The sequence below is a fragment of the Cetorhinus maximus genome, chromosome 5 (assembly GCF_964194155.1).
Source record: "Cetorhinus maximus chromosome 5, sCetMax3.hap1.1, whole genome shotgun sequence".
Taxonomy (NCBI): Eukaryota; Metazoa; Chordata; class Chondrichthyes; order Lamniformes; family Cetorhinidae; genus Cetorhinus; species Cetorhinus maximus.
Window position 1 is genome coordinate 26,633,608 of NC_135883.1, and position 13,211 is coordinate 26,646,818.

The 13,211-nt window shown below is 41.3% G+C and overlaps 1 protein-coding gene across 2 annotated transcripts in view; it reads right to left on the minus strand.

The window, feature by feature from the left end:
• slc66a3 (solute carrier family 66 member 3) overlaps positions 1-13,211 on the minus strand; it is a 50,072-nt gene that overhangs the window by 17,644 nt on the left and 19,217 nt on the right. The window contains exons 4-6 of one of the 2 annotated variants that reach the window (XM_078541606.1): positions 10,873-10,930; positions 2,090-2,210; positions 1,555-1,596 (exon numbers count right to left, since the gene is read on the minus strand). In XM_078541606.1, coding sequence (XP_078397732.1) covers positions 1,555-1,596; positions 2,090-2,210; positions 10,873-10,930 — 221 coding nt within the window. Of the gene's footprint in view, positions 1-1,554; positions 1,597-2,089; positions 2,211-3,178; positions 3,322-10,872; positions 10,931-13,211 lie in introns of those variants that run through there. The other variant, XR_013576571.1, reaches the window with a different exon arrangement.

Genomic DNA, 13,211 nt, shown 5'->3' on the forward strand with positions numbered 1-13,211 from the left:
TTTATTTTAAAACTCAAAACACCTAAATGCACCTTTTTTTAAAAATAATTTCTATGGAAAAATGATCAGAAATCTCAATGTGACAATGATTTATAGAATATGAGCTTCAATATAATGCATAGGGTGTGGTTATGAGCTGATCTCCCAGTTAGATGATGCCCTGTTCTATAATGTAAGGCGCATTATACCATGGAATATATATTGTGCTCCATTAGTAGCATATGCATGAGGTGCTGGTTTTAAACTTTCCCTTACTGAGCACAAATTCTAATAATTGGTCTAACTAAACATAACCTGAAAGCAATCAAATACGACTCCAATTTCTTGAGGAAAGTTATTAAGTTGAATGGTGCTTGTAAATTTCTGGCTGCAGCTCAGAAAAAAGTATGAAATGACAACTTAAAAACAACTTTTGAGACTGAATTATAATGCATGAAAGCAAATCCTTTATATAGATACATATATGGAAGCCCTTTATTGAAACAAACATTTCCAGACTTGTGGAACATCCTTTATAAACACTAGGCAAAAAGGAGATAAGTCATTGGCTCTACTATTTGTTAAGAGTGCAGGTCTAAGATCAGAATTGAGAACAGAATGGTATTCGTACATTGAGATATTTCAAAAAGAAAAAATTTGACTGCAAGGTGTTACTCAAATGAAAAGATGATATTTCTTTTAAAGTTTTTTTCAAACAACCAAAAGCACACTACCAGACAATCCCAGAAACAGGATGAGTCATAGTGACTAACTCTAGAAATAACTGATATCTTGACTCCTGCTGGCTTGTTAACTTAACACATGGTTATATGAAGTCCTTCAGCTAATAAATGAGAGGTATGATACTCGTCCTATGAGAGAAAGGCTGATTACAAGAATCGGATGCAGTGATGGAAGTTGCGGTTGGAATCCACTGGCCAAAACAACTTGAGGGAGTGGCTGCCTTTTGATACGGCTGCAATGGGCTGGGATCATCGTGCAACAATGACAGATAACGTACAAGCCCACTCCGCTATAGAAGGTTTTTTTGCTTCCACTAGGCGATCCTTCGCAGCTGCATTATGGAACTCAGCAAAGTGGAAGAATTGAACCCAGGAGCCATTTCTGTATGGAATTACATGCTGCTGTTTCAATAAATGGGCTACTTGGCTGTATGCCGAATAAATGTTATTTTGGTAGAATGGTTGGAAGGGAATAGTTACTATGATTGTGGTATTAATCACTTTGATTAGTTATTTTAGGAATCACTTCACTCATCTGGTAACCAATGCCCTTTATGCACAACTTAGGAATGGGAGAGTCATGTGAGTAATACCTTACATCGCAATGTCTTAAAGAGTTACTACTTTTTTGGTTGTATCTCGTCTTAGGGCATAAATGCTCAGTTTTAGTGGCATGTGAAAGATACTTCCATTCAAAAAAAAACTCCAAGTTAGTTTCGTTTTGGTGACCATAACTGCTACTGCCAACATATTAATCTGTTTAAATGTAGGAATTCTGAAAATTAGAAATTTACAGTTAGAATTACTTGGTAATTACATAAAATCTATTCACCTGCAATGTCCTGGGTGGTCATCAGTGTGGTGAAGATTCTTGCTGTACAAGAATAATAAAATTATTAGTAATTGCATCAAATGCAGCAAATACTCCACAGCTGACTATTGTGGAATAACACAGGCACCATGTCTTAAAATTTCCAACATTCAACTACTGCACCTTCTGGCACCAGGGTCATCCATTCCAATGATCTCCTGGCTATCCTTCCAGGCTCCATCCAAAAGTCTCCTGTAGGTATCCTATCCCACCCCAACATCTTGCTTGCTTGTAACTCCTGTGCATTAACCTTCATTGTCTCCTGACCACCTCATAGTTAAAATTTTCACTGTCATGTTTAAATCTCTCTCTGGTCTCAGCCCTCTATAATCTCTACCATCCCCCAGTTCTAGCTATTGAGTCCTACGGAATTATCAAAGTTGAAATAAAAGTAAAACTGGAAATGTGCATTCCCTTTCTAAGGTCTCAAAAAAAGCCAAGATATTGTTAAAATGTGTTTTTAGAGAAGCAAGATTCAGTTCATAGTCACACTTACTGCAGACAGTATAGATTGCAAAACTCCATGTCAGGGCACTGATTTGATCAGAGTCACGTGTCTTCCACAAAGACTGAAGTTGGGCATATTTACTTAATGCACTGATACACGTGGAGAAATTCTATAACAAAAAGAGGACTTGTGTTAATCATTAAAAATTTAATCAAAATATCTAATCAATCCCCAGGTACTTTATTTGCCCAAAGGAAATCTAAACTTGAGACAGTCACAGATGCTACTGTTTGAAAAAAGTTTTCCCTGTTTATTATCTGTAGGTTCGTTCCACGTACACTTGCATGCAAACATATCCATTGCAGGTCAAGAGGGCATGCAGAATATCACTGGCAAAGCTATTCTTAGTCCAACTACTAAGGAGAGAACAAAAATGATCTCAATCAAGTTACTCAATGGTTCGTGAATCATTGGATTTTGTGAATTTTGGCACAATAGGGTTACCAACAAAATGCCTTTATTGCTGCTGGTTATATCAATTGGATAATTTGTAAAGTCATTACTTGATAATAACAGTGATTGTTGGACTGAACTCAACTGGAAGATGACAATTAGAGAAATTATACTGGAAAAGACAGTCAGATGCTTATAAAGATAATGAGTTGATTATACAATGGTTTTAAAAATACTGTTTAAAAGTCAAGAAAGAAGAAAGTACTTGCTTTTATATATAACTTCGTTCATGACCTCAGGATGTCCAAAAGCACTCTGCAGTCAATGGAGTACTTTTGAAGAGCAGCCAATATTGTAGGAATGTGGCACAATAAGGTCCCACAAAAGGCAATGAGGTAATGGCCAAATAACCTTTTTCAAATGATGTTGGTTCAGGAATAAATATCAGTCAGGACACCGGAGAGAACCTCCTGCTCTTCTTTGAAAAGTACCATGGGATCTTTCACGTCCACCTGAGGGGGCAGGCGGGGCCTCGGTTTAACGTCTCATCCAAAAGATAGCAGTCACTCAGTGCTGTACTGAAGTTTTAGTTTATAGTACATGCTCAAATTTCTGGATGGGAACTTGACCCCACAACCTTCTGATTTAGAAGCAAGAGTGGTACCATTGAGCCAAATCTGACACCTTAAAAGCAGCTATAGTTGATCTCATTCCACATCCCTAGGTATCCCCATTGGTGAAAACCATCTTGCTAAGGTTGAAGCCTGACATCGTCACTTGTATTCCACTTCAGGACTTCCCCATCTTCCAATGTCCACCTTTCTAGCCTTCGTGGGCAGAGAATAGTAAACAAAAACATGAGAAAAAGTTAAGACAAGAAAAATAGAATAAAACAGCAAGTAAGAAAAAAGAAATGGAGACACAGGTAGAAAAATAAATGGATGGTTGGACAATCAATTTCTAAACACCATCTGTTAACTTAATGGTTTTCTAATTTCCCATTTTAATTTGTGCCAAAAGATTAACGATGAGCCTAAAGCAGATCTTTTTTCCATAGTTAAAATACATAAAGCTACTTGGAACAAAAATGCATTTGATACAGTTTTGGACCTGTATGAAATAATATGTCTCATCCTGAAATGTTATCATTGATAGAAGGAAGAACTATGTTTAGAAATAAATATTACCATTTTCAGTCATTCAATTTGCAAAACTAAAAATTAAACAATCATGCTGTAACCATGTCAGGAATTGTTTGGGATTAATCACTAGGGCCTATATGATGAAGACAGTTTATATGGGTGATTTTCAATGATGCTTCATCCAATTGCTCTTTTGAGAGAGGTAACAAAAAGGATCATTAATCATTAAAAATTACATTAACTTCCTGGGATCACAGCATTTGGAAAATTTCCAGTTTTTGTCATATCCACACAAATCTTTTCTTTGCTACTTATTCAACACAATTTATAGTTTACATCAATGCAAAGTTACACAAAATGAGTAAGTGCATTGGCAAAAAATGGCACAGCATATAGCCAGACAGACTGGCTGACTACTTTTAATGCAAAAGAACCAAGTTAGCCTAGTTCTAACATTACATAAATTAGGATATCTACTTTTGCCACAGACAATAATAGCAAAACAGATGTCTTCCTAAATAGACTCCAACAGTTCCTGGGATCACAAAACTACCAGTAGAAAATTCACCAAGGTACTACTAATTGACAGATTTTAGTTTAGCCCAATTTTTGCTTCCATGAAGGTGCAAGCCTTCAAACAGCAGCTTATTTAGGAAGTGCTCTACAAGCAAGAGTATTTGGGAACAGAAATCTTCCAGCTTTGTGTGGATTGATACAAGAGGGTGAGATGCAATTACAGGTACTTACTGATATTAGTATAGCATACACTGAACAAAAGGCTGTGGATACTTGTAGACAGGAGGGGAAAGAAAAAGCAAGAAAGCAGACACAGTGAGAAAGGATTTGGAAACAGAAGATAAACTTCAAAGCTGTGAGGCTCTTCGCTTGATTGCTTACTGTGAACACTAAATGGGATTATGTCAGAGGAATGTGCTCCCTCTGCAACAAATACATAGGGCAGGAAGTTGAAGTCCGGGCGCGTGGAGGCGTGCCTCCAATCAGCACCCCTGATCGCGGGGGCGTGCTGCCATTTTATGTGGGTGGGCCAATTAAGGCCCGCCCAGCGTGACGTCTGCACGGAAGCACTATGCGCTCCCTGTGCGGGCAGGGGGGAAATCCCTAAACCCGAGAGTGCGCTCTTTCGAGCACGTGCACGTGCACGAAGGAACGCACTCATCTCCCTGACGCTAAGTGCTGCCTCAGGGAGATCGGCTCTAATGTACAAATTATTAAAAATAGAAAAAAAAAATCCCTGACATGAGTTGGGACAGGTCCATAACTTTTTAAAAAAAGTTTAATTTTTTAGAAACCTACATGAAACCTCATCCCGCCCGTGGATGAGATTTCATGCTTTTTCTAATGTCCGCCAGGGTTCCTGGCCTGCCCGCCAACCTTAACGTTGGACATGCAGGTCTATGAATTACTTTAATGACTCTGTCAATGGCCTCATTTGGCCATTGACAGGTCGGTGGGCGCACAGCTGATTTTGCTGAGCCCCGCCTACCTGAACATTCAACTGGGGCGCGGTCACGTCAGGAGTTCCGCCCGACGTCATCACGCATCATTTTACGCATCGTCGAGCAGGCCCCACCCCCACTCGCCGACAGGAAAATCCTGCCCATAGTTACCAATATAAATTTGGTGCTGAATTTGTAGCGCACCACCACCCAATCCAAACCCACCATTTGGCTTAAGTGTGGAATGGTATTAATTAGTTCAGTTTTACAGAAATTCTGGTTATTCAGTTTTTATTATAAAAGACATAATAAAAGAGGCATAATAAAATTCAAAGCGTCTAGATTTTTATTTCACTCACACCTATTGAATATGTTGACTGCAGCTTTAAACTATTCCTCAAAAGGCCACTCCTCCCACTATTCTGTTCAACTTAGAAACTCGACACGTAACACAAAACGCTCTTTCTCCAAATGTCTAGGTCACAGGGCAAACTGTGATATCTGGAGCAATCAATAAAAGTCTGCACTATACCAGATTTTTTTTTTCATCTGATATCTGACAGATCAACCCCGCGAAGCGACACTCATCCTGTGCTACCTCATTCTTAGGCAACCAGGCCACAGTATTCTATTTGTACCGCAAACCAAACTACTGAGTTTTCCAGAGTCCATACCTCACTTGACATTCGACAACCAATTAATTACAGTAAACAACCAACTTCTCTCTGTGCTACTGATACTGCAGAACAAATTTTACATCAACAGTTTCTACCAGGATGAACATAGCTTGGGAAATTTTTACAATTTCATCATTGAATCTTACAGCAGAGAAGGAGGCAATTCAGCCCATCATGCCTGTGTTGGCATTTTGAAAAAGCTGTCCAATGTAGTCCTACAAACCAGCTTTCTCCACATGACTCTGTCAGTCAGTTCTCTTCAACTTGATGTCCAATTGCCTTTTGAAAGTTCCTATGGAATCTGATTCCACCACCCCTCCAGATCTTAACAAGATCCTCCGCAACAAGAAATTTCTCCTTTCCGCTCTACTTCTGCCAATTATTTTAAACCTATGAACTCGGATTACTCACGCACTTGCCAGATGGAAGTTTCTCCCCATGTTCTGTTTCAAAACCTTCCATAATTTTGAATTCCAGCAATAGTTCTGAAGACCGGCACTCCAGAATTTGCCGCACCCCTCGCCAGGCTGTTCCAGTATAGCTACAACACTGGCATCTGCCCGGCAATGTGGAAAATTGCCCAGGTATGTCCCGTCCACAAAAAGCAGGACAAATCCAACCCAGCCAATTACCATCCCATCAATCTACTCTTGATCATCAGTAATGGAAGGGGTCATCAACAATGCTATCAAACGGCACTTGCTTAGCAATAACCTGCTCACTGATGCCCAGTTTGGGTTCCGCCAGGGCCACTCAGCTCCTGACCTCATTACAACCTTGGTTCAAACATGGACAAAAGAGTTGAACTCCCAAGGGGAGGTGAGAGTGACTGCCCTTGACATCAAGACAGCATTTGACTGAGTGTGGCAACAAGGAGCCCTAGCAAAACAGGAGTCACTGGGATTCAGGGAAAAACTCTCCGCTGGTTGGAGTCATACCTAGCACAAAGGAAGATGTTTGTGATTATTGGAGGTACATCACTGCAGGAGTTCCTCAGGGTAGTGTCCTCAGCCCAACCATCTTCAGTTGCTTCATCAATGACCTTCTTTCCATCATAGGGTCAGAAGTGGGAATGTTCACTGATGATTGCACAATGTTCAGCACCATTCGTGACTCCTCAGATATTAAAACAGCCCATGTCCAAATGCAGCAAGAACTGGACAATACCCAGGCTTGGGCTGACAAGTGGCAAGTAACATTCACACCTCACCAGTGCCAGGCAATGACCATCTCCAACAACAGAGAATCTCACCATCTCCCCTTGACATTCAATGGCATTACCATCACTGAATCCTCCACTATCAACGTCCTGGGGGTTACTATTGACCAGAAACTGAACTGGACTAGCCATATGAAAACTGTGGCTAAAAGAGCAGGTCAGAGGCTAGGAATCCTGCAATAAGAAACTCACCTCCCGACTCCCCAAAGCCTGTCCACCATCTACAAGGCACAAGTCAGGAGTGTGATAAAATACTCCCAACTTGCCTGGATGAGTGCAGCTCCAAAAACACTCAAGAAGCTTGACACCATCCAATACAAAGCAGCCCACATGATTGGCATCCCATCCACAAACATTCACTCCCTCCACCACCGATGCACAATGGCAGCAGTGTGCGCCATCTACAAAAAAAAAGTTTCTCCTCATCTATGTTATAAAAGGTCTTCCATTTACTCTGAGGCTGTGCCCTCGGGTCCTAGTCTCTCCTACTAATGGAAACATCTTCCCCACGTCCATCTATCCAGGCCTTTCAGTATTTTGCAAGTTTCAATCAGGTCCCCCCTCAACCTTCTAAACTCCATCGAATATAGACCCAGAGTCCTCAAACGTTCATCATATGTTAAGCCTTTCATTCCTGGGATCATTCTCGTGAACCTCCTCCAGACCCACTCCAGGGCCAGCACATCCTTCCTGAGATACGGGGCCCAAAATTGCTCACAATATTCTAAATGTGGTCTGACCAGAGCCTTATAAAGCCTCAGCAGCACATCCAGGTTTATTATTATCACTATCATTACCCTGTGAAACTGACAACTACTTCTGTCATCTGCACATGCTCAATTGAGTTTGGAAATTCAGAAGCTGCTGTCAATGATTTCCTGCTCCACAGAGTCTCCTGTTGCAATCCCTGAGGTGGTAATCTTTAGAAACTACTGAGCTAAAGTGCACTTCCCCTTTTATGTTGTAATATTGCTATTAAAAACCCCTGAAAATGTTACAAATTTTTAATGAGGTGTAACTGAGTTTTTAAATGATGCACTAAGTCATAATAACTGCCAAACAATTTCTCTGGCCCTGAAAAACTAATTTTATATGTGTGTGATGCCATTTTTTTCCCAATATGATAATTCCGTTTGCTAATAAAATTTTGTTTTCAAAAATGGGTTCGCTATTTCAGCTTCTAATATGTATGTTCCGATCTTTATTCCACTTTCTGTAAAATTTATAAAATATGGAGGAACATCACTGCATCTTACTTCCTGGTTTGCTGTCTGTGAGAATTCTTCAAAGTGACTGGCTGCCTATCCTGCTTAATGATGTCACTATTGCTGGACACCTGGAGATTCCCTAGACACGGCACCAGATGCAAATCAATGCCAGGAAAGGTGAAATCCACCACAGAGATTGCTAGATCTTCATGGGCCGCTTTCTTCAAGGTCAGTGGCGAGTGCAAAATTCAAGCTGCTGAAACACCTTTATACAATTTAGTTTTCGAATGCTCACCTACATTGAATTACCCTAGTTGAACAGTTCCTCTCATTAACAACAATGGTTTTGTCCATTTTTGAGTTATCAAAATAAAAGCAATTATTTCTGATTGCAATTAACAATCTAAAATCTAACATTATTATACTGTACCCAATGCAAAGTAGAGAATCACAAAATATCCTCAGACCAAATGACAAATTTAACACACAAACCTGATTGAGTTGCTACTTTAACCTTCTTTAACCTGTTGCTGGACATACTTGGCACCCTTGTTCTTGTCCTTCTACTTTCCCTATTTTTCCTGATCTAGCCAAGCTTTTCACATTCCAGGCTAGTTCCCTGCTAGTGCTTGTGGAACATATTGCCGGTATTCTTTTCTCCTTGTCAATAATCTCAAACCAGAAAGACAGAAAATACACTTCTATCTGCAGGGATATAAACTGAATTATAAATTTTCCATTAAATTTTTCCATGCAGCAGCAAATGTCCGCACAAGGATTATAATATGGAGCCACAGTTTCATTTGGCTGTACTGCCACCATTAAATCCACTAAGGAAAATAATTTGCCAATGAAAGAAGGCTGCCAAAACCAGGGACAATGCTAGAGCCAACAATGTGCTAGGAATCAAATCTGTCTATTAGCCACTGATTACCTGAGCCCTTTGGCTAGAAGAATCACACCAGTGCACACAATGGGTGGGATTTTCAGTTCTGGCTGCCTGCCAAAGCCAATGGACTTTTGGCTGGCTCACCGCATCCGGGGCAGGGGAGCCCATCGCAGTGGGACTGAAAAATCCCGCCCAACACGTGCAGCCAGATTATGCTTGTGCTGCATACAAGAAACTCTGAATTCCTCCAAAAATGAAGGACACAAATTGTGCATGGCTTCATGGTGCAACACAGTCATGTGCAGACGGTGACGCTCAATGGGCTGAATTTTACATGTACCCGGCAAACATGGTTCCTGTGTGTGGGGTGTGGGGGAGGGGGGGGAAACGGGACACACACGTAAAGTGTGGGGAGACACGTAAAACAGGGTGAACGCACACCCTACCACCTTCCCGCCCACCCCAGAGCTTATCCCCATTATATGGTGGGGGAGTGGGAGGGGGAAAGGGGGGGGGGGGGGTGCTTGTCATCGAGCCTATTGACCTGAACGATATGCTGCCCATGCCATAATATGTTTGGCGCAGAAGCAGGGTTGGAGCAGGAAGCCTGATTTTTAACCTGAAATGATTGAAGGGTGGGGTCACTCTTCAGGGGCTGCCCTTTGCCGATCGAAGGGCGCTCCCTTCCTTAGACTGAAACCCCCCCCCTTCATTCCTACCCGCTCCCTCTCTTAAACACACCCTCATCCCCCACCGCCCCTACCCCTATCACTCCCAAACCTTTTCAAGACCCTGGACTTACCTTCTCCAGGGATCCTCAGCCTTGAGCTCCACTCCTCACCTGCAGACCCGGCAGTGGCCATTGGTACCTTCCTGGCACTGCCTGGACAGAGAGAGTTGCTGGCCAATCGGATTGGCCGGCAGCTCCAGAGGGCGCAACTTCCATCTCAAAAAGGGGCAGAAGTCCCACTCAGCCCTGGCTAATGAGCCCTGCAGCGCTTTATGACTGCGGGGCTGCTCAGTGTAGCGCCAGTCAGCTTCACGCCAACGTGGTTTCTGGGGAGGCAAGCCATCCATGTTATCCAGCTCAATGTCTGAGAAAAACAGTGAGTCATTACTTCGTGCCAACATTAAATGCTAGTTAAGATAATTACTCATCTTGAAGTACCTCTACTTCTCTATGTATGTAGGTTGTGACCTGTCACTTCTATATAGCTTCAGTCAAGAAACTTACCTATTCCTGGCAGGATTCCTTGAAACAAAATTACATGGTTTGCAAAAACAATTATTGAAGATGACTCATCAAGGATTTATTTTTAAAATATTACTTAAATAAACAAGGTATGGTATTCAAAATGAACACATCTATACCAAACCCAGTATATTCTCTATGCTTGTAGAGGGAATACAAATGACAGCCCAATATCATACAATATGCTCAAACCTGTCTGCTTCTGTTGGGTGAATTTCTTCCATTCATAACAAACCGCTGAAACGTTACTCCAGCTGAGTGTAAGGCAGAGAAAATGGGAATTCAGCTGTGCTCCAGCTCAACTTTACCTCCTTCCAGCCAGTTACAAGTATAACTGGATATCACTGAAGCTTTTCTACAGGTTAAACGGTCCATTGTCTCTTGTCATTGGTATTACAAATTAGATCACTTGAGGTCTGGTGCACTCGTCAGTCCATCACTACATGAAGCATACATGTACTGTTGTAAGCATCAGCAGCCAGTTACAGTCATAAAGTAAAACATCATCCATAAGTTGCTTAATGGAATACTTACCATAGCTAAATCTATGATAAACCTATGGACTGTTATGAGACGCCAACCAACGATAAATCTGAATGCTGCTAAGGAAGAAACTAAAAATGGAATGCAAGTCAATTACATGTTGCATGCAAGAACTATTTTACCATCTGTAAAAAAACAAAAACAGTTTATATTTTGAAATTCATGAGCAAATTTAAAGGCATTATTCTTTTCTAATACTTTGAATTAAATCTTTCAGGTACATTTTGTATTTCTTTAGTACTAAATTCTACTGCCCTTATTTTCCATGAGCATTCCACACTAAGGTTATATTCTGCTTTCTAGAGTAATGGAAGCTGTTACTAACTCTCAAACTATCAGTTTAAAAGCTACAGCCTTATGCATTACTGCAGATTTTCTCTTTATTTTGAACTCTGAAATATTTTGATGAGTCATTGGTCCTTGCCTTGGACACCTCCTTTGCCAAGGAGCAGCATACGTACTTAGGAACAAGCTATCGTCACAAGGAATCGGATGGATAGATTTTAAAAATTCATTCTCGGGATGTGGGTGTCACTGACACGGTCATTACTCATCCCCAGGGCCATTTCAGAGAGAATGTTGATGGCATGGCACCGGATCAGTGGTTTTTCCACTCCTAAAGGATATTAATGAACTCGTTGAGTTTTTACGACAAGCTGACTGCTTCACGGTGGTTTGATTTGGGATTTGAGCTCAAACTTTTCCAATTGTTAGTTCCTGAGTTACGAATCCAGTAGCATATCCACAGTACCACTAATCCTTCAGCCTCCCTATTCGCCAAAACAAAGGCATTGCTTTATGAAAAACAAAATTTGCAATACTTATTGCACCAACCACAAGTCAAGGAAGCAAAACTTCAACCATGAACTGAATATAGCTCTCATGTCTGAGGAGTAGCACGTCTCTTGCATTGCGGGACAGACCACAAGGAAAGGCTCATACAAAAGCAAAATAGTGCGGATGTTGGAAATCTGAAAGTAAAGGGCATCGATCAGAAACTGTTTCTCTCTACAGATGCTGAGTCTTTCCAAGACTTTCTGTTTTTGTTACAAGGAAAGAACTGGTGCCAGAATTTCAAGTGTTGGCGGGGTTGGCACCTGGTGCTGGCAGGATTTAAAAATCACAGTGCAAGAGGTCATCTCTGGCACCTGACACCTTTGGCACAGTCTACAATTTTCAAGGTGCTAGCGGGGTGGTGGTGGTGCTGGTGGGGGTGGGGGGGGGGGGGGGGGGACGACGGACACAGAACCCGTTCTCCTCCAATTAATGTCCCATTAAGCTCCTTTAGGAGCTCGTTAACAGGCAGGGGCCACTAAGACTGTAATTTTCAATGGAGATTTCAGTGAAGCCGAACAGTCTGAAGCATGTTTGTGCCCAACTGTTGGATTCATTGCAGGGAGATCTGAATATTTGTTTTTAATAGTTGAAAAGTATTGGTTCATGGGCATCTTGCACCAAGTCGAGCACATTACCTTCATGTTGGCTGCATGGCCACTTTCCTTTGTCTTAACATTACTTGCTCTCTGAGTTGCTGCCTGCTGTATTGGCTGCCATCTACCTTTGCTGCTCGCACTCTGCAGGTAGCCCTCACCTTCCGGACACATTCGGTGTCACTAGTTGGGCCCTGAGCTCACCTCCTGCCCAATTAAGGCATTTACATTTAAAAATAGCCTGGCTTGTGAGATGCTGTGCAAGTACAGGATTGGACCAGGAAGTCATCTGGGTGTTGGTTCCTGACCCTGCTTAGAAAATCCAGCCCTTGTTGTCTGACAGCCTATTCATCTCTCACTGTGAGTTTCTATAATCTTTGTCATAATCTTTCTTACCTTAATCTATTTTATTAATCCTATGAACTTTCCAATCTTTCCAAATACTTTGTCCTACTTTCTTATACTTCTTTCCCACAACTTTATTGACTCAACACTCAGTTCTGTACCATGAACATATTTCAAGAGCCTCATGACTATAGAACTCCTGAGCTGAGTATGGAATGCTCATCCTAACTTTTCATACAGTAACTAAAGATCAGTGTGGGAAAGACCGAGAATCCAGCACATGCTAAAAATTCCAATTTGAGCAACTTATAGTTAAAATAGTCAAAAGAAATCTAATATCCTCCTCTCCAAAACTTTTGAGGAACATTATGTTTATGAGCGAACCTTAAGTTTATTATTAAATAGCAATAATTCCATTAAAAAGAAAAGATTGAAGAAATACAGTTAGATAAGACACTTCTCACAACTTCAGGACACCGCAGAGCTTTTCACAGACCATATTGTCCTGAAGTACAGTTACTGTTGTTATGTAGGCAATGCAGCTGTCCATTTTCA